Below are 27223 nucleotides of genomic sequence, written 5' to 3' on the forward strand. Positions count from 1 at the left end.
AATTAAAAAGGAATATATAAAGGGCTTCAATTCTGCACACTGGCATAAGGATAGACATAGAGATTAATGGAGCAGAACCAAGAATCCAGAAATAAAACTAGTAAGTATGGCCAACTGATTTTCAACAAAGAAGCCGAGATATATCAATGGGAAAAAAATGGTCTTTCTTTTCAAAAGATGGTGCCACGATCACTGGATGTCCACTCGCAACAACAAAGAATGTGGACCATATCTTACACCACACACAAAAATTAACTCCAAGTGGATCAAAGGCCTTAGTGTAACAGCTAAAGTAAACACAGGAGTGATTTTAGCTTAGGCAACAGTAAATTAGACTTCATCGTCAAAATAAAACGTTTGTGATCCGAAGGACACCATGAAGGAAGTGAAAGGACAACCCAGACTAAGAGAAAAGATCTGCACATCGTATATCTGATAAGGGAACTGTATTCAAAATAAAATCACAATGAGATATCACCTCACACCTGTTAGAATAGCTATTATCAAAAAGACAAGAAATAAGTACTGGCGAGGATGTAGAGAAAAGGGAATCCCTGTGCACTGTTGGTGTGAATGTAAACTGGTGCAGCCACTAGGCGAAACAGTATGGAGATTTCTCAAAAATTTAAAAATAGAATTAACATATGATCCAGCAATTCTACTTCAGGGTGTTTATCCAAAGGAAAGGAAAACACTAACTTGAAAAGATATATGCACTCCCACGTTCACTGAAACATTATTAGAATAGCCAAGATACAGGAAGTGTCCACTGATGGATAAATGGATAAAGAAAATGTGGTGTGTATGTACACATACACACACAGACACACACACACTGGAATATTATTCAGCCATAAGAAAGAATGAATTCTTGCCATTTGCAATAATATGGATGAACACTGAGGGTACTATACTAAGTGAAATAAGACAGAGAAAGACAAAACACCATATGATCTCATTTATATGTGCAATCTAAAAAAATACCAAGCTCATTAACAGAGAAGAGACTGGTGGTTGCCAGAGGTGGGGTGGGGTGGGCTTAATAGGTGAAGGGGGGGTCAAAAGGTACAAACTTCCGGTTATAAAATAAATAAGCTATGAGGATGTAAGGTGTAGCATGGTGACTATAGTTAATTATACTGTAGTGGATATTTCAAAGTTGCTAAGAGAGAAGTTCTTAAAAGTTCTTATCACAAGAAAAAAAATTTCTGTAACTATATGGCGACACATGTTAACAAGACTTACTGTGTTAATTATTTTACAATATATGCTATAATTATCAAATTATTATCATATACACCTGAAACTAATAAGATGTATGTTGATTACAACTCAATTAAAAAAAATAACCTGTACAATTCAAGAATAAAAAGATAACCCAATTAAAAAGTGGGCAAAGGGACTTCCCCAGTGGCGCAGTGGTTAAGAATCCACCTGCCAATGCAGGGGACACGGGTTCAAGTCCTGGTTCAGGAAGATTCCACATGCCGCAGAGCAACAAGGCCTGTGAGTCACAGCTACTGAGCCTGCGCTCTAGAGGCTGCGAGCCACAACTACTGAGGCCCACGTGCCTAGAGCCCGCGCTCCATAACAAGAGAAGCCACCGCAATGAGACGCCCGCGTACCGCAATGAAGAGTAGCCCCCGCTTGCGGCAACTAGAGAAAGCCCACGTGCAGGAACGAAGACCCAACACAGCAACAATAAATAAATAAATAAATAAATAAATAAATAAATAAAGTGGGCAAAGGAACAGACATTTCTCTCAAGATACACAACAGACCAATAAGTACAGGAAAAGATGCTTAACATCATTAGCCATGAGGGAAATGCAAATCAAACCCACAATAAGATACCATTTCACACCCACTAGGATGGTTATAATCAAAAGGCAGACAATAACAGGTGCTGCTGAGGATGTGGAGAAAATGACACCATCATACACTGACTACTGGTGGGAATGTATAATGATAAGATCACTTCAGAAAATAGTTTCTTAAAAAGTTAACCCTATGACCCAGCAATTCTACTCCTAGAAAGATCCGAGAAAGATGTAAACATACATCCACACAAAAACTTAGACATGAATGTTCACAGCAGCATTATTTTTTATTTATTCATTTATTTGGCTGCACTGTGTCTTAGTTGCGGCGTGCGGGATCTTCCTTGTGGCACAAGGGATCTAGTTCCCTGACTGGGGATCGAACCTGGGCCCCCTGCATTGGGAGCATGGAGTCTTAACCCCTGTGTCCACCAGGGAAGTCCCAGCAGCATTATTAATAACAGCTGCAAAGAGGTAACAATCCAAATGCCCATCAACTGATGAAGGGAAAAACAAAATGTGGTATAACCATACAACAAAATATTATGTGGCAAAAAAAAAGTACCGAAACATACTAAAACAGGTATGAACATTAAAAGCATTATGCTAAGTGAAGGAAGCCAGACACAAAAGACCACATACCGTATAATTCTATTTATAGGTAATGTCCAGAATAGGCAAATCCACAGAGACAGAAAGGAGATTAATGGCTGCCTAGGGTTGAGGAGGTGAGTGCTAACGGTTATGGAATTTCTTTTTGGGGTGATGAAAATGTTCTAAAACTAGATAGTAGCAATGGTTGTACAACTCTGTGAATAAACTAAAAAAAAAAAAAAACATTAAATTGTACATGTAAAGTGGGTGAATTTTATGTTATGTAAATTCTATCTCAATAAAGCTGTCTTTAAAAAAATTAGGCCAATGACTGGTAAGAAACTGGGAACGCAGTACAAAGTAGCACCACCCAAATTAATTTCTTGCTGCAAGGGGGGAAATCTTACTGTTTAATGTATGGACCCAGCTATTACTACCTTAATCCAAGGATCAACCTTAGCATTACTAAAGTAGGTCAACCAGGTATTATGTGCTTTATGACATGATGCAAAATGAGATAGAATTATGATGTATTCTCGCCAAAGTATTTACATATAAATCCATCAAGCTTTTAGCTGTAAACTTTAGAGAAAAATAAATACATGAACGAAAGGAACGAACTAAGAGATACCACAAGAATGCAACTGTACAGAAGCATTCTCAGGATAACCAGTCCAGTCTCAAAGTCAGTGTCACTGAAAAATAAGGACTAAGCTAGATTAAAGAGACAAAAAGAGGGCTCCCCTGGTGGCGCAGTGGTTAAGAATCCACCTGCCAATACAGGGGACACGGGTTTGAGCCCTGGTCCGGGAAGATCCCACATGCTGTGGAGCAACTAAGCCCATGCGCCACAACAACTGAGCCTGCGCTCTAGAACCTGTGAGCCACAACTACTGAAGCCTGTGCACCTAGAGGCAATGCTCCACAATGAGAGAAGCCACCGCAAAGAGAAGCCCGCGCACAACAACGAAGAGTAGCCCCTGATCACTGCAAATAGAGAAAGCCTGCGCACAGCAACGACTGACCCAAAGCAGCCAAAAAAAAAAAAAAAAAAAAAGAGACAAAAAGAAATTAAACAAGTGGGATTGATTGATTGATTGATTGATTGCTGCGAGGCTTGCGGGATCTTAGTTCCCGAACCAGGGATTGAGTCCGGGCCATGCAGTGAAAGCACTGAGTTCTAACCACTGGACTGCCAGGGAATTCCCCAAACAAAGTGTTATATGTGAAAAGGTCCTAGTTTAGATACTATCAACAGTTTGGATAGCCAGCCAGTGGTAACAAACATTTTTCTGGATCAGCTGGGGAAATTTGAATAATAGAACCTGCATACTAGAGGAAATGAACATGGACTGTAGGCATCACTGGACAAAAAAAGCCAAGTTGTAAACTGATCTCATTTTCGTAAAATAAAAATAAAAGCCTACACATATGTGCTTAGAGAAAGATCTGGGGAAAAAATGCACCAAAAGTTGTTAACAGTGGTGACTTCTGAATGATAGGAATGTCAAGTTTTTATTTTCGCATATCTGTATACTCTAATTATCTACACATCACAACACTGTTTTTGTAATAATAAAAGAATTACTTAAAGACAGAATTACATGGGGAGCTTTAATAAACTAATGGTGCCCAGGCCTTACCTCAGATATATTTTAAAAAGTTGAGAACTACTGCTTTTAAGAATTGGGAGTGGATAAAAGGAAAAATTCTTCTCTAAGTTTGTCTTTAAAAAAGACATTCATGGAAGTGTTTTTACTTCATGAGTTAGGAGATCACCCTAAACAGAGGCAGTAACTAAATCTTTTAGAAGGAGCAAATTATATTAGCCAACTTTACAAATCAGGGCCCTTGGTTGAAAAAAATAAACTGTATTTAGGCAGATTAAGCAGAAAAGGAAATTTATCAGTAGGATATTGGGAGTTCAAAAAATGAATGATTTGTCAAACCTGTAAAAATTCAAGTAAAGCTAAGCAGTCAAAACCACCAACCAAGGTCACATCACAGGAAGTCTCTCAGGAAACTGCCCACTAGCTAGCTCTGCCACTGCCACCAGACAATAGAATTAATTCTAAACTGTCCTTGCTCCTTTGTATCTCTCTCACTCCAGATTCAAGTCCCCAGTCAAGTGTATTTGATAGGCACAGCTTGGGGCACAGCTACCAGGGGCAGAAAGCATATGTGTGCATGCATACAAGTTACGAGTTACGTGTCCTTTCCAGCTTCCTCTCCCACTAAGATTCACAAAAAGGCAATACTGGAACAGGCTTAAAATGGTAAACAGACAAAAGAAACAATAAAGGATAACCTTAAAGCCCAATTAGTAGAATGTCCAACACAGGGATCTTGCCAGTCTTCCCATTAGTAATAAACTTTAATCATTGTGCTTTCTTCCAAGTCATTTTCAGAAAACATTTTGAAAATGAATTCAGTTTCAAAAAACATTTCCTGAAACTAATTTCATAAAGTATAAAATTTTTGAAGACTAAAATTTATAAACTTTCTCAGGTAGTTATCGCCTTTCCAATATTTTGTCATTTAAAGGGGACAAGCACCTGCTGCAACCATACCTATCCCACTAACAGAAATGAAATTTACTTTCTGTTAAATCACAACAGTTCCAAATAAGCATAGTATGTTACAAAAGTACATTTATCACCTGATGCAAACTGACACATTAAATTCTGGCTGTGAGATTCAGATAACTAAGTGGATTAGATTTATGAAAAGTATCTGAAACTATACGATTTTAAAAACAGCAAAAATGTTTTTTATAGTATTTGCTCCAAAAGTCACTACTATCTGGGACTTCCCTGGCGGTCCAGTGGTTAGGACTCCATGCTCTCAATGCGGAGGGCCCGGGTTCAATCCCTGGTTAGGAAACTAAAATCCCACAAACCGAGTGGCATGTCCGCATCCCCCCCCCCAGCACAAAAATCAAAAGTCACTGTATCAACTACACTACAGACAAGTCATTCAAGTAGTGATAACTTTTATCAAATATCTGCAGCTGTGCTGACTGTGAAAGGCTTCAATTTCCTATGAATATAAGTAAATAGGCTATTTGTCACTTTTAAAAAACTATACTGTCTTTTATAATTGAAACATTTAATAGTAATGACTACTATATTACGAAACCTATGTTTTACTTCAAGCACATTTTACTTACAAGCATATCTAAAAATCTCTTCTCAAGAATAAACTGTGCTTCTAATCCAAACATTACTTTTAAGTTAGAAGAGCAGACTCTGGATCTAGTTGGCTCTGCCATGTACTAGCTGTGTGACTTTGGAGAAGTCACTTCACCTCTTTTTTTCTTGGCGGGGGGGATCAATTCCCATACTTTATGTAGCTGCCAACAGAAAAGTAAATCCTCTCTCCAGGAAATCAATGTCATTCAGAGCCTCTAAAATTTTCCATACACAACGTTGGGCACCTCTTTTTGCTTCAAATCATTACCTGTAATTTGGAGATTGTTGGAAAGTTGATGATTAAATGAGTGAATATATGCAAAGTGTTAAGAATAGTGCCTGGATATTTTTCCCAGGGAAAACAAAAGAATCCAAGTGTCTGGTCTATAGTGAGTACTCCATAAGTGTTAAGAATAAAATGCATAAGTGTTAAGAATAAAATGGGATAAACAACAGGTTAAAAAAAATGCAGTTTTGAGAAATTTTCTGACCAAATACGCTGAGGAAACTATTCACTAGTAACCAAAACAAGAAAACAAAACCACTACAAACCCAGCATACTTAACTCAATTTTATAATACAACAAATATATACTATGTAGAAAAAAAAAGGACAGGAAACAAACTACCTAGAAAAGTTAACACTGAATTGGGCACAGGACCAAACTGAACACTCCATTTTACAAGCAGACTGAAGGAGGATAAATAACTCATACAATTATTCTATGCTGCTCAATAGAGAAATTGTGAGAAAATGATATAGATGAGAATCACTGAACAAACCAGGAAAAAAAAACTACCAATTTACTGGAAATCAGGAAAATCTAGAATGTGGGAAACTGCAGGACAAATGACCTGGTTTCTTCAACAAAGTGCAAGGAAAAAAAAACAGAAGAAACATACAAACTAAGAGGCTTGAAAGAATATCAGTCAACTACCATGTGTGGGACCTGGATCCTGATTCAAATAAACAAGAGACGTCAACAGAAAATATCTAGAAAAGGAAAAACAAAAACCTAAAAGTCCACGTCCAACAATCTGTTCAGATTTCACAGAATTTCACTCAACTGGTAAAAGGATGTTCATTAAAGACAATTTCAAACAATTTACTTGACAATTATGAAGTGCTTACAATGGACAGGCATTGTATTAAAAACTCTACAAATATTATTTCATTTGTTTACCACAGAAACCCTATGAGAAGGTACTATTATCCCCATTTAACAGAGAAAGAAACAGGCAGAAATCTTACTAAAACTCCACCAAGGTCTCAAAGCTGTAAGTGGCAACGCAGAGGTTCAAACCCAGGCTATAATGCTGCTGCCCTTAATTATCGTACCATGCTATCTCTCTACCATGATGTGGTGAAAACCCAGCTTTGGAATCGGAGAAAGTTGAGTCCCCACATCTCACTATGTTATATAAACCACTTAACTTCTTGGATCCTCTGTACACCCACTTATAGAAGGGTTAATATCAAGTATGTTAAACAAGTGTTTTAAGGAATAATGTTTGGACTCTGTTACAAGTCTCTAGCTTATGAAGCCCACAATAAATGGTTCCCACTATCCTTCCACCATACCTGGTAAGATTAATTAAAAAGCACAGTTAATAATTCATAAACACATAGCTGGAACACTGGAATAGCTCTACCTTTTAATTAACTAACCAAAGAACCCCCAAACCAACTTTTCAACATACTTGTAAACTTCAAGGATAGCAGTAATTCAGAAGAGAACTTTTTTATATAATGAAATTTAAACATATAATCAAGCAGAAACAGGAGTCTGCAATATAAAGAATAGCCAAACTTAAATTAATTCAATTTTTTCTTTAAAAAAAAAAACAAACAACAAACTTGTTCAACATAAACAGAACCGCTGCTCAGAAAAGTGCACTAAAACTTTGTTCATGCTGGTGATTCTCTAGTCTGACATCTGACTGATATATGGCAAAGTAGTTTTATTACAGAAAAGGAAGGTAAGCTTAATGAGTATGTTAAAAAATCAACTCCCTTAAGAATGATAGCTTTCTGTGTTGTTATCCTGTGAATATTTTTGTGCTTATCTGTTAAACTACTAAGTTCTGGGGGTGGGGCAGGAATGTTTTATAGTCATCTAGGTATTCCTACTCCTTAACAGGCAGGAACAACAGTACAATAGTACAGCCTCTAGCATTTCTTATAAGAAACTTTCTTAAAAGAAGTTTGAACCATTTTGTCTGAAAAATAATTTTTCCAACCGATCAATTAAAGGCTGATTATCATTATTTACTTTAAAAATGATTTATTTATTTATTTATTTTTGGCCGCCCTATGTGGGATGCAGAATCTTAGTTCCCCAACCAGAGATCGAAGCCACGCCCCCTGCAATGGAAGTGTAGTCTTAACCACTGGACCGCCAGGAAGTCCCAAAGGCTCCTTATTTGCTTTAGTAAAGAAAAACAACTATTAGACTCCTTTAAATATTTGCCTCGTATATTTTAAACCACCTACAAAAATTCAATTTACATAACATTAGCAATATTTTACCTCATTAGTTAAGATATATACCTGTGGACAAAAGTTGTTCAGCTCATCTCACTGAACTATTTTTCAAGTTTGATTATAGCCAGTTTTGTTTTGAGCAGACTTCAGTGGGAAATAAAAATCAGAGCCTGATTTTGAAGTGACTTGGTCAGCTAGCTCTCAGCATAACCACATATCAAATTGCAGACAATGGCAACTATAGTCAGTTATGAAGTAGCATGTTTTCTATGTATCAACTAGATATCCCATCCCACCCATTATTTGAAAAACCATAAATACATACACCAAAATTTGCCTTTTCCATGAACTACTTTTTCAGTTGGGATATTTATAAAACTGTTGTGTCTCACCTTTCCAATAGTCTTATTTTTATTTTCATGGTTAAAGGTAGCAACCATAATGGTTAAGCACAGTGACTTGGAAACAGATTGCTTAGGTTTAAATACAGGGTCTGTGACCTACTAGCTGGATGAATCTCTGAACTTATTTTCCTTAACTAAAAAATGGGGATAAAACAATATCTATCTGACGGAAATAAACAAGTTAATAAATATAAAGCACTTCGAGCAACTGTCAGCCTCTGGTACATTAGAGTTATTACTAAGTGCATATACACTGAATCATAAAACAAAGATATGCAATCTGCTGAAGTATGATTCAGAATTGTAGGTTTTATCTTTAAGCATTTAAAAATGAATTATAAGCAGAAATGTGTCCCAGATTTCTTGTCATTCCAAACTTATTAAAATGGTTGCATGTGCTCTCCTCAGCCAAGCTACTAAACAGCCACTGACGAGAAAACTGGTAAGATGGAATTCATTCAAAAGAAAAATGGCTTCCTAACACCCTACCACCACCACCAAATTTCAAGAGCTCTGATAAGATACTATTCAGAATCAACTGAAAGAACACTTATATCAATATGTACAAACTGTTTTGAGTATCCTGAAAAAAAATCAGCGTAAGGTCTCACCCAAGTTTACAGGTCCAGTAGTCAACAACAGCAAAACACAAAGCAACTGACTTGTAATTTCTATAAAGCACTTTTGTCCTGTAAAACCACCAAAATAATTTAAGAACAACAAATCCTAGGGGAGTTGACAAAAGTACACTTTTGTATTGAAAGAATGTAGAAAGGTAAATTGAAACTGACTCCCTAGGGAAGGAAGATGACACTTTATTTTACTATTAATTCCAAACTTCTCATTCACAATTAGCATTTTATTATTTTATCTTTTAGACAGATTGAAACTCAAGCATCTTCCCAAATACTGAAGTTAACTGTTTTTGGTTTCCATTCTATGCCTTTTTGTTTTCCGTTAAACTTCTGGATCTAAAGGTTTAAAAAAAAAAAAAAGTCAGCAAACAAAAAGACAGTCTTTTGTTTGAAAGGGTACAACAATCAGACACTCCAAATCTAAAATGTTTTCACTTGTTGTCTTACACTTTTCTAATAAATGTCCCAAACTTAACAGCACTCTGATTCTCTTTCAAGCATTACACATAAAAGACCTTAGAAAAGGCCAGCAATGACCAAACTATAAATCTAAGTGTACTGAAGACTACCAATCACTTTACTTTTGGAAGGGATTTACAAAGAATGTGACTTCTATTACTAAACTAAAACATGAGCCACCATAAACTTTGTTTATTCCAGATAAGCTATAAATATCAAAGTTAAGAGCAAGTATTTCAACAAATATGGCAAACCAATCTCAAAGCACGAACTTGGCTGATAAAATTAACACCACAGCACAATTTCAAAACTATAAGCAACTACCAAAAAAAAACCACCCAAACCGCACCCACTCTTACGTAAACTTTCGGAGTAAGCAAACTACTTTAGCCTCACCTTTGTTTTCACCTAGCGAAGACTCTTCAACATAAGACACAAACCGCAAAAAGATGAAAGATCCAGCTGTTGTCCCCGTAGGAAAAACAACTAAGAATTTAAGACATGTTAACGTATTTAAGTTACCAAGCTCAGGGCACTTCCCCAAGCTACAGCCATTTTAGATTCAGCCTTTCTTTTGAATTTCACGGGGGTGGGGAGAGGTAGATGTAAAACAGAAAAAAATCCTCACTAAAACACTTCAAGATCGACCAGCCTTTTTTGTTTCCAGGGAGGGAGGGGTCAGTAGGTGCTGGATAGACAATCTAAATCAACGAAAACACCTCGCTACCAGGGGGAACCGGAACGCTGGGAACAGGCGTGGGGGGTTAAAGCTCTTCTTTTCCCCTCAGATACCCCACATTTGACTTACACGCTTTTTTCCCTTAGACTTTCCATCATTGGAAAACAAAAGCCCTTGGCTCTAATTCAAGAAGGAGAAAAAACCCGTAAACCAAGCTATTCAACCACCAACAAGCCGGAACGCCTGGAGAGGAGCCAGAGAGCCGCAGGTGAGCGTTCCGACCCGAAGACCAAAGTTGAACTAGGAGCGCTCCGGCAGAGTCGCGGCGACGCTCATGTGCAAAGCTCCACGCGCGGAGGAAGGTGCCCCGTCCGAACCACACGACCCGTGAGCTCTGCTCCCGGTCCCCGGCCCAACCTACACCCAACCACCTGTGTGAGAGCCTTCTTCAACTTGTTTCAACAGCCGGCCCGTCAGGCACCGGGCGGAGCCCTGCGCCGGACAACTCAAGATCCCCTACCGCCCCGTCGTCCGGAACTCCCACTCACCGGGCAGCGGCGGGGCTACAGCTAGGGACCAGTCGCGGCGTCTGAGGGTGCGTCCCCAGCTTCCTGATCCGGCGGAGGTGTAGAGCCCACAACCATAACAAAGCTCTTCCCAAAATGGCTGCCCGGCCCACACGGCCCAGGAGGGGCAGAGCGGGTGGAGGGGGAGGAGCGACGACCAGTCCGGCCCTCCCCTAATCTGACCCCGCCTCACTCACGCCCACCCTCTCGCACCGCCCACAAGGGCGCACGCGCACGCGCGTGAGCCCTATTCTGGTGACCCGCCCGACGCCCCAAGCTGCCAACGTTTAGCCGCGAGAACGGCGGTTATTCCCTGCCCTGCCCCCAGCTCCCTCCACTGCGGCTCGAGGCGGCGCATGGTCAACCCCCGCCCCTCTGCAGAGTTGAACACTCTGCCTTTCCTCGCACCGCCTCAGAGGCGGAGACCAGCTGGGTTTGGTACTCCCCTTCACATCCCCTCTCCCGACACTAGGGCCAGGGCGCGTGTGAATGAGTGGGTGGGTGGGTATGTGTGTACCCGTTTTTCCCCGCCCCTTCATTCTGCACCCTCCCACACCCCACCTCTCGGCAAGCACGCATCTCCAAACTACCTCTACAAGTACTAACAAACCGGTTTCGTAGACTCGTGTGTTTTCCGACCCCTTCCCACCTTCGGCTCCTTCCTTCACGTGCACGCGCCGTTAAGACTCCAGCCCCCAACGGGCCGCACGGCCGGGATCTGGAGGCCTGCGCGGCTGTTCCCGACGCGCTACCCGCTGGGAGTGGTAGTTCCGCCCGACCGCTGGCGACACGCCCCTGCCCCAGCGCTGGGCGGATTTCTGGCCGGAGCCTTCTCCTGTGCCAGGGCGGATAAGCTGTTTCTCCGGCCCAAAGTCTCATTGGGTATCGCACAACGGGAAGGGGTGGCGCTGCCATGGCAGAGAAGGAAACAAAAGTGAAAGCCTGTCACGACTAGAAGGTGTTACTACTAGGAAGAATTCTCTGAGCCCATTCTGCACGGGAGGCTAAACCATGTGACGGTCGGCAACCAGGAAGCTAGACTACATAGAATCCTGAGGAATGGAGGAACTGGCTAGCGTTTCTGTTGTTTTCAGATAAACGCGCAAATTGCCTGATGGTGTTTCCTTTGATAGACTGTGAAATGGAGTCCCAGAGAAGGGAAGGGACTTGCTCAAGGTCACAAAGCCCACAAACAAAAGTTAAAGCGGAGGGTGACAGAAGGAATCTAACTTCCGGGTCACCCTAAAGGCTCTTACCCTCACACCCTTCATGGAAATGAAAGTCCTGCCCCTTGTGCTGTTTATTTCTTAACGAAGTTTCTAGTTACCAGCAGAGAAAATGAAGTGAAAACAGTTTTTTGTTTTTTCTTAAATAGTATTAGTTCAGGACCTTAATGAGGCGTGAGATACGCCCCGTCGCTCCTAGAAACCCTGTTGTTATGCAAAGTAAAAAATGAGTTCCTGAGACGGCAAGCAATTTGGCCAAGTCATACTTGGCCTAGACTCCAAATCTCTCCTACCTTCCTCCACCACCATCACTCTGAGATGGTTTCAGTAGTTGCACTCTACCTTCCCGAACTCTGCGAGGCAGATTCTGCTGGCTGGGAAACCTGGAATACAAAGGCAAGGACCGTTCAGGTACCCTACAGACTTCAAAAGCTGGCTTCCACTAGAACTAAGATTTTCCCCTGTAGGAACCAGTTAGCACTGGTCAAGTCTGCACCCGGACTCATTTTTTTCGGCTCTCAGGAAGTGGGGAGGGCTATCTAACCCCACTTGCCGGAAGTGCTTTTCCGCAGTACCAAGCTGTTCTTGCAATTCAGCTTTCAACCTCCCCGCGCGACGCTGGCAGGTGAGTAGTAGGGCTGTTGTCACAGGTGCAGGTTGGGAAAGGGGGGCACCAAGGCTTCGGAGTAAACTGAGGCCGCGGATACTATTGGGCAAAGTTTCCCGGGGATCTTTGTGTCCCCTTTTCTCTGATGTCTGCTCTAAGGCTTGCAGTTTGCAACTCTTTTATTTGGCGCAGTGGAAATATTGAGCGTTCTCACCCAAATTGAGCGGATTAACCCTTGGGTCTTTGTCCTTAACCCCCTCACCAGTTGCCGTCCCCGGCCTTTAGGCTGTCACTTTTCTCTTTAATACTCTTGAGCTGGAAAGCACATGTCACAGTGCCTAGGGAGTTTGGAAGGTTGAGGGAGCGTTGAGCTTTTTGAAATCCCTTACGAAGGTGATTTTGAACAAAGGTGAGTGTGTGGGCCCTGCAGGTATGTGTGTCTGGGAGTCAGTAGGTGGATGTGGGTGTCATCTAACATCTATTCAGAGACCCGGGATAACTTAACTCCCTACTTGCTTCCTTATACATATATACAGAATGAAGACATTGACGGGCTGGTGTACAGGATTTCTTGAACCAGCCCTAAGATCTGTAATCAAGAAATTAGTTCACTACGTTTTTAAATTAAGCAGCAACTGTGGGTTTTAGATTTTTAGACACCTTATTCTTTTGGTTAAGAATGGGACTTATGTAAATATGACAGATCTGGATTAATAATATTCTCTCTCACTCAGCCACTTACTGGTTGCTTACATTGTGTAAGGTGGGAATAATAGCTAGTATTTTTTGAGTGCCTACTTTGTGTTAGGGACAGTTCTCAGCTTTTTACATGTATTAACTTACTTAATTTTTACAACGACCCTATGTAGTTATCATAAGCCTTATAGGTGAGTGAACTGCACCATAGCCAGGTTAAATAATTTGTCCAAAGTCACATAGCTAATACGTGGTGGAGCCAGGATTCCAACCCAGATTGTTTGACTCCAAAGTCTGCACTCTAACTTAACAGGCTATTACTGCCTTTCAACACCAAGTTGATGAGGTTATTCAATAGTACAGTAATTACATAGTTACAATGCCTGATTCACAGCTAATTGTATTGATTGCTACTATCATTACTTTAAGCTAAGTCCCAAAATAGATAACTAATAGACCAGACAAGCTATGATTTTCAGTGTTAAAGATAAGAAAGCTGGCACTTCAAGGAAGCAATTTACCCAAGGTCACACAGCTGGGAAATGATGGAGGCATTTGTAAAAATCCAGATCTGTTGTCTCTGTGCATTACTCTTTCTGTTACACCAAACAGCAAAAGCTAAAAGAATGGTTCAGAGAAGAAAAGGATCTATTTACTTAATGTTACTGATATTTTGAAAACATTAATTATTGTTTTCAAAGGAACTGTTATATGGAAGAAATTATCCCGAATTACTACTTTTTAAAACTTATGTATAAAGTGAAGAAAATTAAATGACATCTTGTTTTGTACACAGCAACATGCTTCTGATTCAGATGTTCCACTGAGCTATAAAAATACATTAATCAGAACTGTGTGGCATCTTCCTAAGCAAGACTTTCAATGGGGCCCACTATGGTTCACTTCATCCAGAAGTTTTCTCGAGCATCTTCAAAGGTTGGTTTATTCAGCAAATATTTGAGCATTACTTTCCAGGCATTGCTTGGCTAGGCAATAGTGAAAAAGAAGACAAAAATCCTTACCCTCTTATATTCTGGTTGATCGGGGGAAGAGTAAAATATAAATAAGTGACATCTAATATGTCAAGTGGTAAGTGCTGTGGAGAACTATAGAGCAGGGAAGGGGAATAGGGACAGTAGACTTAAGGATTGCATTTATAAATAGGGTGGTCAGAAGTGAGGCAATGAGCCATGCAGGTACCTCAGGGAAGAACATTCTAGACAAAAAGGAAAAAAAAAGCCTCAAGATGGAATCATTCCTAGCATTTTGAGTAACCACCAAGATTCTTAAATAACTTTCATTTTTTTCTTTAATCCAACATTTTTTGAGTTAATGTTGATCTGCTTAACTGTTGAAGTATGGAATCTACTCACTAAAGCACAGAATCAGCAAGAGAGGTTATTGCTTTGGCCATGTACCATGAAAGGCACTGGGGATTTTTTTTTTTTTTTAAGGCAAAGAAAAATATATGGTCCTGGCTCTCAAGTCTACTGAGACAGACAAGTAAACACATGATTTTAATTCACCGTGAGAATTATGATGGAAGTGTGTATATGGTACTTATAGGAGGATTACATCAGATTGGAGAAAGCTTCAAGCCGAATTTTTAAAGATAAGTTCCCTAGATAGAAAAATGGTAATCTAGAATTCTAGGCAGACATATGTAGAAAGGCATGAAGCTATGACAATTATGCAGTGTCTAAAGCTTAACTTTCTCTACATAAAATAGCATTTCCACAGTAATTAGTGCTGCTTCTTTTGCAATTTATAAATAGAAGAGGCAGTTTAGAATGCCAAAAACTGAAGACCTAGTCTTTAGCTGTTCCTCCTTCAGATATTTCTTTCATGGGATAAGTTTAGTGGTAGGCCAAAATATATCACTGGTTTCTATTCAGTAGTTTCTTTTGCATGTTGTATAGCTGTTTAATAGTCTTTGCCAGCAATAATAACATCATCCTGTAGTCCAACCTTTCTTTAAGTTCGATGTGCTAACAGAAAGCAGGCGGTTTGTTTTTATATTGTCTCAGATTGGGACTAAAACATTTGATGATTTCCTTTTTTTAAATCTGTTTTTTGTCTTCTCATTCTGTTTTCCCTATAGATGCTGAAGTACCCTTCCACAATCAGACTAGGAGTCAGAAGGAGAATAGAAACATTTTCTCTCAAAACAGGCCTCCAGCAGAACTTTTCCCCTTTGTTTCCAAGGCCTTGGCTTGTCTCATCATTTCCAGTGTGTATGAGCAAGACACAATATTATCACACTTCCCCATGCAGCTTTAAGAAGAAGCAAGAGCAAGCAGTACTTCCAGCCAGGCCACCACAAACCATCAGTTACCTGCCTGACAGCCCAAAGCCAGCATTATACATAACTCTGGCAGGACTAATCCCCTTCATTGCTCCACCACTGGTCATGGTGATGACAAAGACTTATATTCCCATATTAGCTTTTACTCAGATGGCTTATGGAGCCAGTTTCCTATCTTTCTTGGGAGGGATCAGATGGGGTTTTACTCTGCCACAAGGTAGTCCAGCCAAACCAGACTTCCTCAATTTAGCTAATAGTACAGCTCCTGTTGTGTTTTCATGGCTTGCGTTCTTTATTTCTGAAAGACTCAGTGAAGCTATAGTCACAGTAATAATAGGTTTGGGGATAGCATTACACACTGAACTTTTTCTCTTGCCACATTATCCCAATTGGTTCAAAGCCCTGAGGATAGTAGTCACTTTAGTGGCCTTTATTTCATTTGCAATCACTTTACTAGTTAAAGGTTTTTATCCAGAGAAGGGACCCAAGAGACTTAGGCAAGTAGAATAAATATAAAACTACTCTGTAGATGACGTTAGCATGTTGGCTAGGAGCCTTGTAAGGTTGTGTTTTGGCATCACCTTTTTCTACCTCTCCAGTTTAGCTCTTTTTTCCCACCAGTGGTGATTTATTCTTCCCCAATTATTCTTCATTTCTAGAAATCTTTATTTTATAAGGAATCACTGAGAAACAGCTTGAAAACCCTTAACAAGTCCTTTTCATGTTATATTAGGTTATAGTTCTCATTCAGTCTTTTTATGAACTTTATAGTCATCCACTTAAAAATTTCAATGTTTTGATTGTTTTGAAAAATGTAAATTAAAAGATGAAAAACCTTTGTGCTAGAGCTTTAGGATCATTGAAAACACACACACACACACACACACACACACTCACTCACTCACTCACTCACTCACTCACTCACAGGAAAACTTGGTATCCATGAGTGTCTGAAAACAATAGGTGGCTCCAGTGTGGAGTTTTCATTGCAGTTGCCCCTGGGAATTGCATTTCCAAGCTCTTTTTACCTGGCACAACCTAGTTATTTGAACTGAAAGGATCTGTGGCTCTGAAGTCAGTAGGGAGCAGTGTCACGAGGGAAAAACTATGTTCAAAGAAAAGCTAGACACATTTTCCAGGTTTTACCAGGATATTTGGCAGAGTATAGATGCAACATCTCCAAACATAACACCAGCTGGTCAAAAATAGTTAAATAGTTAAAAGAATAAAGGCTCTAGGATATACAAACTAGGAAAAGTCAAGCTGGAGACATCTTAATGTTCTATCTAGTTTTGCATGTCAACTCACACAAAAGCTTTTTTAAAACAGTAAAAGCAACACCTTGAATTCTAACTTTAAAACTTAGTCTTTTGAGATGCTTAGTCTCATAAAAAAGAAGAAACATTTTCAATGTTATAAGCATTTAAATCAGGAAATGGTATCATCTGGTATACGTTACCTTTGTATAAGTATTCGAATATTAGGTAACTTAAATTTCGTAAGTAAATTATATACATATAATTTTCACTTTAATGATTCTTGCTGTGGAAAGATCATAATCTAGAGTGGTAACTTGTTTACTTTGTTACACAGCTGTTACAAGATTTTTTTATGAATTGTGTGTTCAAGTCCTAATCCACAGCATCTCAGAATGTGACCTTACTTGCAGACAGGGTCTTTACAGAGTTATTAATAAGGTTAAAGTGAGGTTATAAGGGTAGGTTGTAATGTAATATTACTGGTGTTCTTATAATGGAAAATGTAGAGATAAACACATATACAGAGAGAATACCATGTGAACATGAAGATCTACATGCCAAGGAGAGAAGCCTTGAACAGATCCCTCCTTCTTAGCCCTCAGAAGGAACCAACTCCACCAGCACCTTGACTTCAGGCCTCCAAAACCGTGAGACGATAAATTCTGTTGTTTCAATTATGTTGTTTCAATTATATATTAACAAATATAACACTATAGAGCTAGAGCTTGTTCTGATCATTAAGAAGCTTACCAGTTAAAAGCCTGTGGCTGAAATCACCACACGATCCTTCTTTATTAATGTAGAGAAAAGTTTACTACAGCTTGATACTGAAGGAAAGAAAGCTCATACTCTTCAGAAGATCCTTCTCAGATCCTACTCAGATTGTTTCAGTGAGGAAAATTACTTCTTTGCTTCTCTTAAATTGCATGAGGACTGCACAAACTTAAAACTTTTCTCTGATCTCAATCTTTCAGAATACGGCCAAGTCATATTTTTAGGCTAACTGCCCACTTTTTTTTTTTTTTGCCCGTGCCACAAAGCATGCAGGATCTTAGTTCCCCAACCAGGGATTGAACCCGTTCCCCCTGCAGTGGAAGCTCTGAGTCCTAACCACTGGACCACCAGGGAATTCTCTACAGTGTGCAATTTTTAAGTACATTGGACAGGATATTTAGAAGTATATTGAATTGTTAAATATTTTGGAGGAAGATCACGTTAACAGTTGCTCAGAAAACAGAATTAAATGTAAAACTAAATGTGCAAGTCCTTAAAGTTGAAACACTAAAAATCATGGGCAGTCCTACTACACTTTGATAATCCAGGAATGCTGCTAATAAGCTAAATTAATTAGTAATACAAGAAAAAGCAAAGAAATCAAGATACTTTATTAGTACATTCTTTTTAAAACAATCTGTCATTACCTAGGAAATAATCATATTTATAATTACTTATTTTCAGGCATTGTCTGGACCTATTAGGCCCAAACACTGATTGTGTTGACTACATTTCTGCCACAGCAGTACAAAATGCCTCCCTTCATAGTGCCATTTTAGGTTGGCATCAGGCAATAATGAAAATTAAATGATAGGAAAATTTGTAAATCTCTTGAACCAGAATGCAGATTCTCTTTAACTAGAAATATTAAAGGCACATGAGTTACAACTCAAATAGTTTACAAATTATCTTGATACTTCATTCCTTGACATTTTACAGATCCCAGCCAGGCATCTGTGACCCTTCAGACTTTCAGGGTACCCCAAAGAATGGGATACAGAGCTTTCTGTCTGCACTACGTAAGCTTTTCTTAATATATGCATATGGTTAAGTTATGAAGGAAAGTATCTTTGTGAGTCTATCCAAATATTTTGGATATGAGTGCTGCCTGAGTCTTTAATGCTTACCAAAGGTTTTCTATCTAAATAAGCCACTGATGCCTATAATATACTGGAGGATTGTACAGAAAAGGGGAAATCAGGGATATACAAATCAAATCCTGGAACAGCCAGGTGAACCTAAATGTATAAGACCTTTAATATATATGGCTCCAACTGACTAGTAGAAATAATTTAAAAGTGATGATCATGTACACAAAGAATCTTCGTCTCAGAAATGGACAGAAAACAATTCTTTAGACTGCTTCTCAGGGAAAATGAGAAGTTTTGAGAAGCAGTTTTGGGTCAGAGGCCTTTCAGCGTACACTTATGAGTTAGTATCTGTAAAAAGTTTTACAGGTACCTACAATTCCATCTTCTCCAAGCCAGGCAGCAGCTTTGTACTAAACTCATATTTAGGCTTGCCCAAGTGTGAGTATGCTTTACCAAGCTTGATAATCTAATAAATTCCCTCTTCCCAAAGCTAAACGTATTTTTGGTAACTATTTAGAAAAAGGTGCATTCAACCTGCTGGGCTCTATCACCCATTACATCATCCTATTGCAATAAAGGACTGTCACTAAGAACCTCCTATTAATTCCTCATCTGCATTCCAGCATCAAGACAAAACCATAAGTGAGCAAAAGCTTTTTTATGCTGTTATCAACAGGTGAAAACTTACATATATAAATAGCTAGATATTTCCCACATGTCCCTCCCAGTTTTCCTGCTGTTAATAAAAAGTTTTGGACTAGTGAAAACTCCTGGAATAAAATAAAAGTAGGAAGTTGCTTCATTGGCTTTTCTTTGTAGGGTAAACTATGACCATGGAAAATTGCACTCTGGATTGAATCATGAATGTATAGATATCTTTAAACTGTCTCATTGATATTCTTAAATGACACAATGGTCATGTTACAGCTTAACTGCACTGGAGAAGCAGCTAAAGGGACTATTTGCCAAGAAGCTTCTAGCAAATCATTTTTACAAATAGGACTCTACTCCTAATTGGACAATTCTAGAGCATAAACAGCATATCTACTGGTAAGCTTGGCAAATTTGTGTGAACTCTTTATTGATTTAGGATATATTCCATATCGCTTCTCACTCAAATTCTTTAAAAAAATCATTTTTTACTCATTTATCTACCAAATTCACAGAAAACTCAACAGATGAAAGGGTCCTATCACCAAACACAAGTGTGATTTGCAAAAGGTGAGATCCTGTATTTTCAAAATGTTGCCTGTGCTCTCTTACGCTTACTATTTCATAGTACAGCAACACCTCCTTCACAACGACTGGTGATCATGTTACCAATTTCTGTCCATGTATCTGAATGAGGGTTATAAACTTCAACTGAGTCCAAGGTACCTGGGGCCAAGAAATCGTGACTGGAAGATCGACCTCCAGAAACATACAGAAGCCCGTTGACTGCCACAGCACACATGCCTGCTCTAGGCACTTTCATTGAAGCAACTTCAACCCACTTTTCCTGGATAAGGGAAAAAAAGAAGTTAGCAGTGCCATAACATGGTAACAGGGAAAAGTGCTGAGAAATTAGGTACTCTGGTTCTTTTTTAAAATTTTTATTTATTCTTTTAATATTTATTTTTATTTATTTATTTATTTAGGCTGTGCTGGGTCTTAATTTCGGCATGCGGGGATCTTTGTTGCAGCACTTGAGATCTTTTAGTTGCGGCATGCGAACTCTTAGTTGCGGCATGCATGTGGGATCTAGTTCCCTGACCAGGGATGGAACCTGGGCCCCCTGCATTGGGAGTACTGAGTCTTACCCACTGGACCACCACGGAAGTCCCTCTGGTTCTTTTTACATGTTTAAATTTCAAACTCACAATCCAGTCATATAAGTATATAGAACATTTTAAATTGAAGTTTAAAATAGTGAATTTAGAGGAAAGTAATGAAAAATATATCTGTGATTAATTATAAGTTATGGTCACCAAGAGATAATCTAGAAATTTACCAGGGAAGTCTGGAAGGACTTTTTAAAATCTTTAATATAATAGGTCTTATAAATCTCCAAGAGAACAATACAGTAAACAACACTGGCCAAATTTATTCGAACATGGATTCCTTTTTTCAAGGACCATCTGGTGCAGTTAGTAATTTGCAAAACATATTTTCAGAAAGGTAGTACAGATCAGGGATTGGAAACTAGGGCCTATTTTTGTAAGCCTACAAACTAAGAATGATCTTTCCATATTAAAAGGTTATTTAAGGGACTTCCCTGGTGGTCTAGTGGCTAAGACTCCATGCTCCCAATGCAGGGGGCCCGGGTTTGATCCCTGGTCAGGGAACTAGATCCTGCATGCCGCAACTAAGAGTTCACATGCTGCAAGTAAAATCCCGTGTGCCACAACTAAAGAACCTGCATGCCGCAACTAAAGATCCCGCATGCTGCAACTAAAGATCTTGCATGTAGCAACAAAGATCCCACATGCCGCAACTAAGACCCAACGCAGCCAAATAAATAAATAAATATTTTAAAAAACGTTTATTTAAAAAAATATATATGGAAAAAGAAGAGATTGTATGTGGCCCCCAAGGCCTAAAATGTTTACTATCCGGCCTTTTAATAGAAAGTTTGCTAACTCCTGGTATACATTATTCACTGAAGAAATTTCAATAAGCTGCTATATCCAAAATGACTGTAAAGTCTTACTCCAGGGAATATGTCTATACCCAGAAAACAGGAAAGCTAATAAAGTTCCTGAGAAATAATCAAGAGAGAAAAGAAAAAGTTTCCAGATTAAAAAAAAAGAATCTGAAAATAAAGCATATGATGCACAAAGTTTATAAAGTCATAAAAGATGAAAAAAGATTATTCATCAGTGCTAGAGAGTGAACTTTTTGAGGAGAGCAACTTAATGAGCTTCACATCCTGGTACCCAGTATAGAACCAGCACATTATAGATGCTGATCTGAACTTAAATGAAATTCTGAAATACTAACACCAGGGACAATCCTTTGAAATTGAAGGACCATATTAAACTTGAAGGCTATTTGATTATATGAAGTTACAGAATACATCACAAAGTTTTCACAGCTGAAAAAATACTCATTTTAAAAGATAGATATATTCACAAAAATACCTATAGCTGGTTAAGGTAAATCAGGATGTTGGGTTTATGTTTATCATTAGGGAGAGCTAACCTTTGCTCCCCTACAAAAATGGCTCTGGACAAGAAGAGTAAGGGAATCATGGGGCTCATTCAGTAATGTTTATCTTTCATTTCTATCAGTGTATTAACTACAATTTACTTTTTATTTTGAGTCCCCTCAAAATAAACTCTGTAAAACCAGAAACATGTTTTACATTATCTTTAGGGTTTGAATCTATAATGTAGGACTTTAGTAGACAGTAAATAACAATAACATTTCAGATTTATGCATGAAAAACCAAGGTAACATTACTGATAAGCACTTAACTTTGAAATGAAAATCTATTCATTTTTAGCCATAGAGAAACATTAGCAAGAGAAAGCGCCCTCAGAAAGTTCACTTTCTCTATTCCCCACATATAATAGAGACCACTTAGAAAGTGAAAGGAACCTGAAATATCACCAAAGTTTGAAACTTGTCACACATGAGAATCAAAATTATGCTTTACAACAAAACAAAAATTCTACTTTTGCCATCTCTATTCAAGATTATACTGGAGGCTCTAGCGAGGGCAATTAGTAAAGAAAATGAAATAAAAGCCATCCAGATTGGAAAGGAAAAAATAAAATGATCTCTAATTGTAGATGACATGATCTTGTACATAGAAAATCCTAAGGAATCCACAAAAACAGAGTACAAGTGCTGCAAGGTTTCAGGATATAAGATGAATATACAAAAATTGATCAAATTATTATACACTAGGAATGAAAAAAGCTGAACATGAAATTAAGAAAATTCAATTTACAATAGCATCAAACATAATAAAATATTTAGGAATAAGTTTAACCAACAAAATGCAAGATACTGAAAACTATAAAACACTGTTGAAACAAACTGAAGAAGACCTAAATAAATGGAAAGACATCCCATGTTCAAGATGAAAAGACCTAATATTGTTAAGATGGCAATACTGCCCAGATTGATCTCAGATTCAGTGTAATCCCTATCAATACCCTGCTGGCTTCTTGGTAGAAACTGACAAGCTGATCCTAAAATTCATATGGAATTCAAGGGACCCAGAACAGCCAAACCAACTTTTAAAAAGAAATTCCAAGTTGGAGGACTCACAATTTCTGATTTCAAACCACAGAGCTACAGTAACTAAGACAGTGTGGTAATGGCATAAGGATAAATATAGAGATAAATGAATAGAATTAAGAGTCCAGAAATAAACCCTCACATTTATGGTCAACTGATTTTCAACAAAGATACCAAGACAATCAAATGGAAAAGAGTCTTTTCAACAAATGGTGCTGGGACAACTGGTTACCACATGCAAAAGAATGAAGGTAGACCTCTTCCTCACACCATATACAAAAATTAACTCAAAAATTAATGAAAGACCTAAATATAACTGTAAAACTTTAAAAAAAGAGTAGGCATAAATCTTCATGATCTTGAATTAAGCAATGGTTTCTTAGTTATAACACCAAAGGCACAAGCAACAAGCGAAAAAAATAAATTGGACATTAAAATTAAAAACTTTTGTGCTTCTAAGAATACCATCAAGAAAATGAAGAAAACCATAGGATGGGAAAACAATTTTGCAAGTCATATATCTGACAAAGGACTTGCATCTAGAATATATAAAGAACTCATATCCAGTAATAAAAAGACAAATAATCCATTTTACAATGGACAAAATTAGAACAGATTTTTCTTCAAAGAAGGATAAATGACCAATAAGCACATAAAAGGTGCTCAACCTGGGCTTCCCTGGTAGCGCAGTGGTTGAGAGTCCGCCTGCCGATGCAGGGGACACGGGTTCGTGCCCCGGTCCGGGAAGATCCCACATGCCGTGGAGCGGCTGGGCCCGTGAGCCATGGCCGCTGAGCCTGCGCGTCCGGAGCCTGTGCTCCTCAGTGGGACAGGCCACAACAGTGAGAGGCCCGTGTACCGCAAAAAAAAAAAAAAGATGCTCAACCTAATTGACCATCAGGAAAGTACCAGTCAAAACCACAATGAGATACCAGTCCACACCTACTAGGTCAGCTATAATAAAAAAAGATAAATAATAAGCATTCAATGTAGAGAAATGAGAACCCTCATATACTGCTTGTGGTTATGTAAAATGGTATAGCCCCTTTAGAAAACAACCTGGCAGTGCCCCAAAAGGTTAAACATAGAGTTACCATATGACCTAGCAATTCCACTCCTAGGTATATTCCCAAGAGAAATGAAAACATTCAGTCCACAAAAAAAACATGTACACAAATGTCCATAGCAGCACTGTTCATAATAGCCAAAACACTGAAACAACTCAAGTGTTTGGTTTGTGAATTATATTTCAATAAAAAAAATAAAAATAAAAATCCTTTCTACTTATAAAGAGAAAAAAGTAAATTTAAAAATCTTTAGGTTTTGAACGTTTTAATAACCAAAACTAGTTTAAGAACCATAAAATTCAAATAACACTAATCCATATTTCATAAAATATGTTCCCTGAAACACTTTTCTCCCGCAAGATGTTTCACAAACAAAAGTAAGGGTTGTGTGGTCAATTAAATTTGAGAGACTTAGCATAAAGATTCATGAAGTATATTATTTAATAAATTGTGTAAAGAAGTCCTGTAAGAAACGTATTCAACTTTGTTTAATCCAACTTTCCCTAAGTATAATTGACCAGGGCAACTCATGTTACCAAATTCCTATTAACAATGCAAAAAAATAGTATTCCATGGCAATTAATTTGGAAAAAATTTGTCTAACCTATAAGTCTATGGCATAACACACCTTGTACTTCCATTATCCCAGCACTTAATAAACTGTAATGCAATTGTTTGTCTATTTATTTCTCTATATTCCCCACTAGAATGTAGGCTTCTTGAGAGCTGGGGCCTTATATATTTAGTTTGCCTTTGTTTCCCCAGGTCTGTAAGTATTTGTGAATGAATAAATGGACTAATAAACAAATGCATGGCAGAACAGTGACTCAATGAAGATACAACCTACTTTCTCTTCTTTTCCTAGCATAATTGCATCAACCTAGTAACTGAGGGCATGAGAGAATAATGGGGCGCTCGCATGGGCAATGATAAGATGGGTAATATGCAGAGGTGGCAGGTGGAGAAGACAGCTAGTATGGTAGGTAGATTTGTTTCATTGAACAAATAAGTAAATAGAGAATACCAGGAGCCAAGTTTTTAACTGATAGAGAAGGTATTTACAAACATGGGAATGGCGAAGGCCTGAAAGAATCTGAGGTATACTGGAATTGGTGCTATCATTGTGAACTCATGGTTTTATAACATATATGCACAGATATAGAAATACTTATAAATGAATATGTGTGTGAATACATATATACACATATATACATTTGCTGTTTACTGTTTATGTTTAGCTGTTTACTGAAAATACCTAGAAGCAGCAATACCCCAGTAGCAATGAGTACTCTGAGTGACTAATCTTGGTTTCTAAATACTGTCCTTCACTAAGAGGAACTAATGCTTCTTGGAGAAATGACTGATTCCAGGGCCAGATCAGAGAAGTATAAGCTTTCTTGTACTTGAAATATTTTATTATGCCAGATAGTAAAGAAATGCTCAGTGAATGATGGAATCATGTTAAAAGGACGGAAACAGAATGGATTTCTACTTTCAGTCATGATAGAGTAATTGTTACCAAACTTGCCCTCCTACCATAAAGACCTAGAAAACTCAACAAACTATATGAAATAAAGTCCTCAGACAATGGACAACAGGCAATGAAAAACTGTGATTCAGAAAAAGAAACAAACAATGTGAGCTCCATGGTTGTCCAGGCTTTCTGCCTGGAGGGCTTTGTGAATAGCAGTACAGGGAAGGGAATCCCAAGCAGAGTATGACAGTCAGCTGATCCAGGAGACAGAAATCAGAGTTTAGAGAGGATTATGCAGTTGAGACATGCAAGGAAGAGTGCTAGAGGACAGAGGTTCCCCTGAGTCTGGCTGAATACCCCTAAACTATGCATGCATAAAATGAGACTCTATGAAAGAAAATAAAAATAATAAAAAATAAAAACAACAAAGAGAAAGTTAAAAAAAATTTTTTAAGTGGAAAAAAAAGAAAAAAAAATGAGCCCCTATGAGAACAGTCAAAAAACAACTAATAGGAGGATGTGACATAGTTAGACATATATTTGGTCTCTGACCCCAGTTCTTGACACAGAGCTCCTAAATCCCTTGGAATTTCCTGGGTGATAGGAATGTCTCCTCCTTAATAAGGCAACTCTTGGCAGGATCCTGTATAACCTCAGGATGGGAGCCTTTTACCAGAAAAATCAAGCCCAGATTAGAAGCTTGGAATGTTCAGTCCATACCCTATCATCCAGGGAGGAGAGAGGGGCTGGAGGTTGAAATAATAATTGATCATGCCTATGTGATGAAACCTCCATAAAAATCCTAAACTATGGGGTTTGGAGAACTTCTGGTTTGATGACCACATCCACATGCCAGGAAAGTGATACCCCAAACTTCACTGGGGCAGAAACCTGTAATCAAGACACTTCTGGATCTTGCTGTATGTACCTCTTCATCTGGCTATTCATTTGTATCCTTTATAATAATATAGAATATAAAAATGATATATTCTATTCTATTCTATATTATATTCTATTATTCTATATTTATAATAATATATAATATCCTTTATACTAAACTGGTAATAGTTAAGTAAAGTGTTTCCCTGAGTTCTGTGAGCCATTATGGTGAATTATTGAACCTGAGGAAGGGATCACGGGAACCCTTAATTTGTAAACAAGTCAGTGGTTAACCTGAGGACTGGCGTCTAAAGTGAGGGGCAGTCTTGTGGGACTGAGCCCTTAACCTGTGGGATAGCTAGTGTCAGAACTGAACTGACTTGTAGGACACCCGGTTGGTGGTGTCCACAGAGAATTGGAGAAGAGCTTGGTGTGGAAAACCCACACATTTGGTGTCAAAATATTGTGAGCAAAGAAACAGTTTTCCTTTAGAGGAGCTTAACAATTCTCAGAGCTCACACAAGACTGGATGATATTCTAGTTGTTGTTTTTTTATATCTTTATTGGAGTATAATTGCTTTACAATGTTGTGTTATTTTCTGCTGTACAACAAAGTGAATCAGCCATATATATACATATATCCCCATATCCCCTCCCTCTTGCGCCTCCCTCCCACCCTCTCTATCCCAACCCTCTAGGTCATCACAAAGCATAGAGCTGATCTCCCTGTGCTATGCCGCAGCTTCCTACCAGCCATCCATTTTACATTTGGTAGTGTATATGTGT

The 27223-nt window shown here is 38.5% G+C and overlaps 3 protein-coding genes across 11 annotated transcripts in view; 1 reads left to right on the plus strand and 2 right to left on the minus strand.

The window, feature by feature from the left end:
* GPBP1L1 (GC-rich promoter binding protein 1 like 1) overlaps positions 1 to 12523 on the minus strand; it is a 57690-nt gene extending 45167 nt beyond the window's left edge. Inside the window, exon 1 of one of the 5 annotated variants that reach the window (XM_079899224.1) lies at positions 12352 to 12523. The gene's annotated coding sequence lies outside the window, so the exon portion shown is untranslated. Of the gene's footprint in view, positions 1 to 9983; positions 10074 to 10814; positions 10958 to 11442; positions 11573 to 12351 lie in introns of those variants that run through there. The other 4 variants (XM_079899226.1, XM_079899225.1, XM_079899223.1 and 1 more) reach the window with 4 other exon arrangements.
* A 91-nt stretch (positions 12524 to 12614) lies between these two features.
* TMEM69 (transmembrane protein 69) lies at positions 12615 to 17598 on the plus strand. Of its 2 annotated transcripts, XM_079936350.1 has the most exons (3): positions 12615 to 12683; positions 14158 to 14297; positions 15463 to 17598. In XM_079936350.1, exons 2-3 carry the CDS (start codon positions 14244 to 14246, stop codon positions 16174 to 16176), a joined length of 768 nt encoding a protein of 255 aa, XP_079792476.1. In that variant the 5' UTR covers positions 12615 to 12683; positions 14158 to 14243; the 3' UTR covers positions 16177 to 17598. The 2 variants fall into 2 exon arrangements, with proteins under 2 accessions (XP_079792476.1, XP_079792477.1); XM_079936351.1 differs by lacking the exon at positions 12615 to 12683 and having other exon boundaries at positions 13987 to 14297.
* A 506-nt stretch (positions 17599 to 18104) lies between these two features.
* Positions 18105 to 27223, minus strand: part of IPP (intracisternal A particle-promoted polypeptide) — a 40311-nt gene continuing 31192 nt past the window's right edge. For all 4 annotated transcript variants that reach the window (XM_079900461.1, XM_079900463.1, XM_079900462.1 and 1 more), the window contains one exon: positions 18105 to 20288. In XM_079900461.1, the coding sequence (XP_079756587.1) occupies positions 20064 to 20288 (225 nt within the window). In that variant the 3' untranslated portion in view covers positions 18105 to 20063. The remainder of the gene's footprint in view (positions 20289 to 27223) is intronic.

This window comes from Stenella coeruleoalba (genome assembly GCF_951394435.1).
Source record: "Stenella coeruleoalba genome assembly, chromosome: 1".
Lineage (NCBI taxonomy): Eukaryota > Metazoa > Chordata > Mammalia > Artiodactyla > Delphinidae > Stenella > Stenella coeruleoalba.

What these genes read in the sequence shown, in the direction of transcription:
- TMEM69 (XM_079936350.1), top strand. Translation starts at nt 14,244, where the DNA reads ATGGGGCCCACTATGGTTCACTTCATCCAGAAGTTTTCTCGAGCATCT. An exon ending in TTTCTCGAGCATCTTCAAAG is followed by an intron (nt 14,298 to 15,462) that starts GTTGGTTTATTC and finishes TTTTCCCTATAG; the next exon opens with ATGCTGAAGTACCCTTCCAC.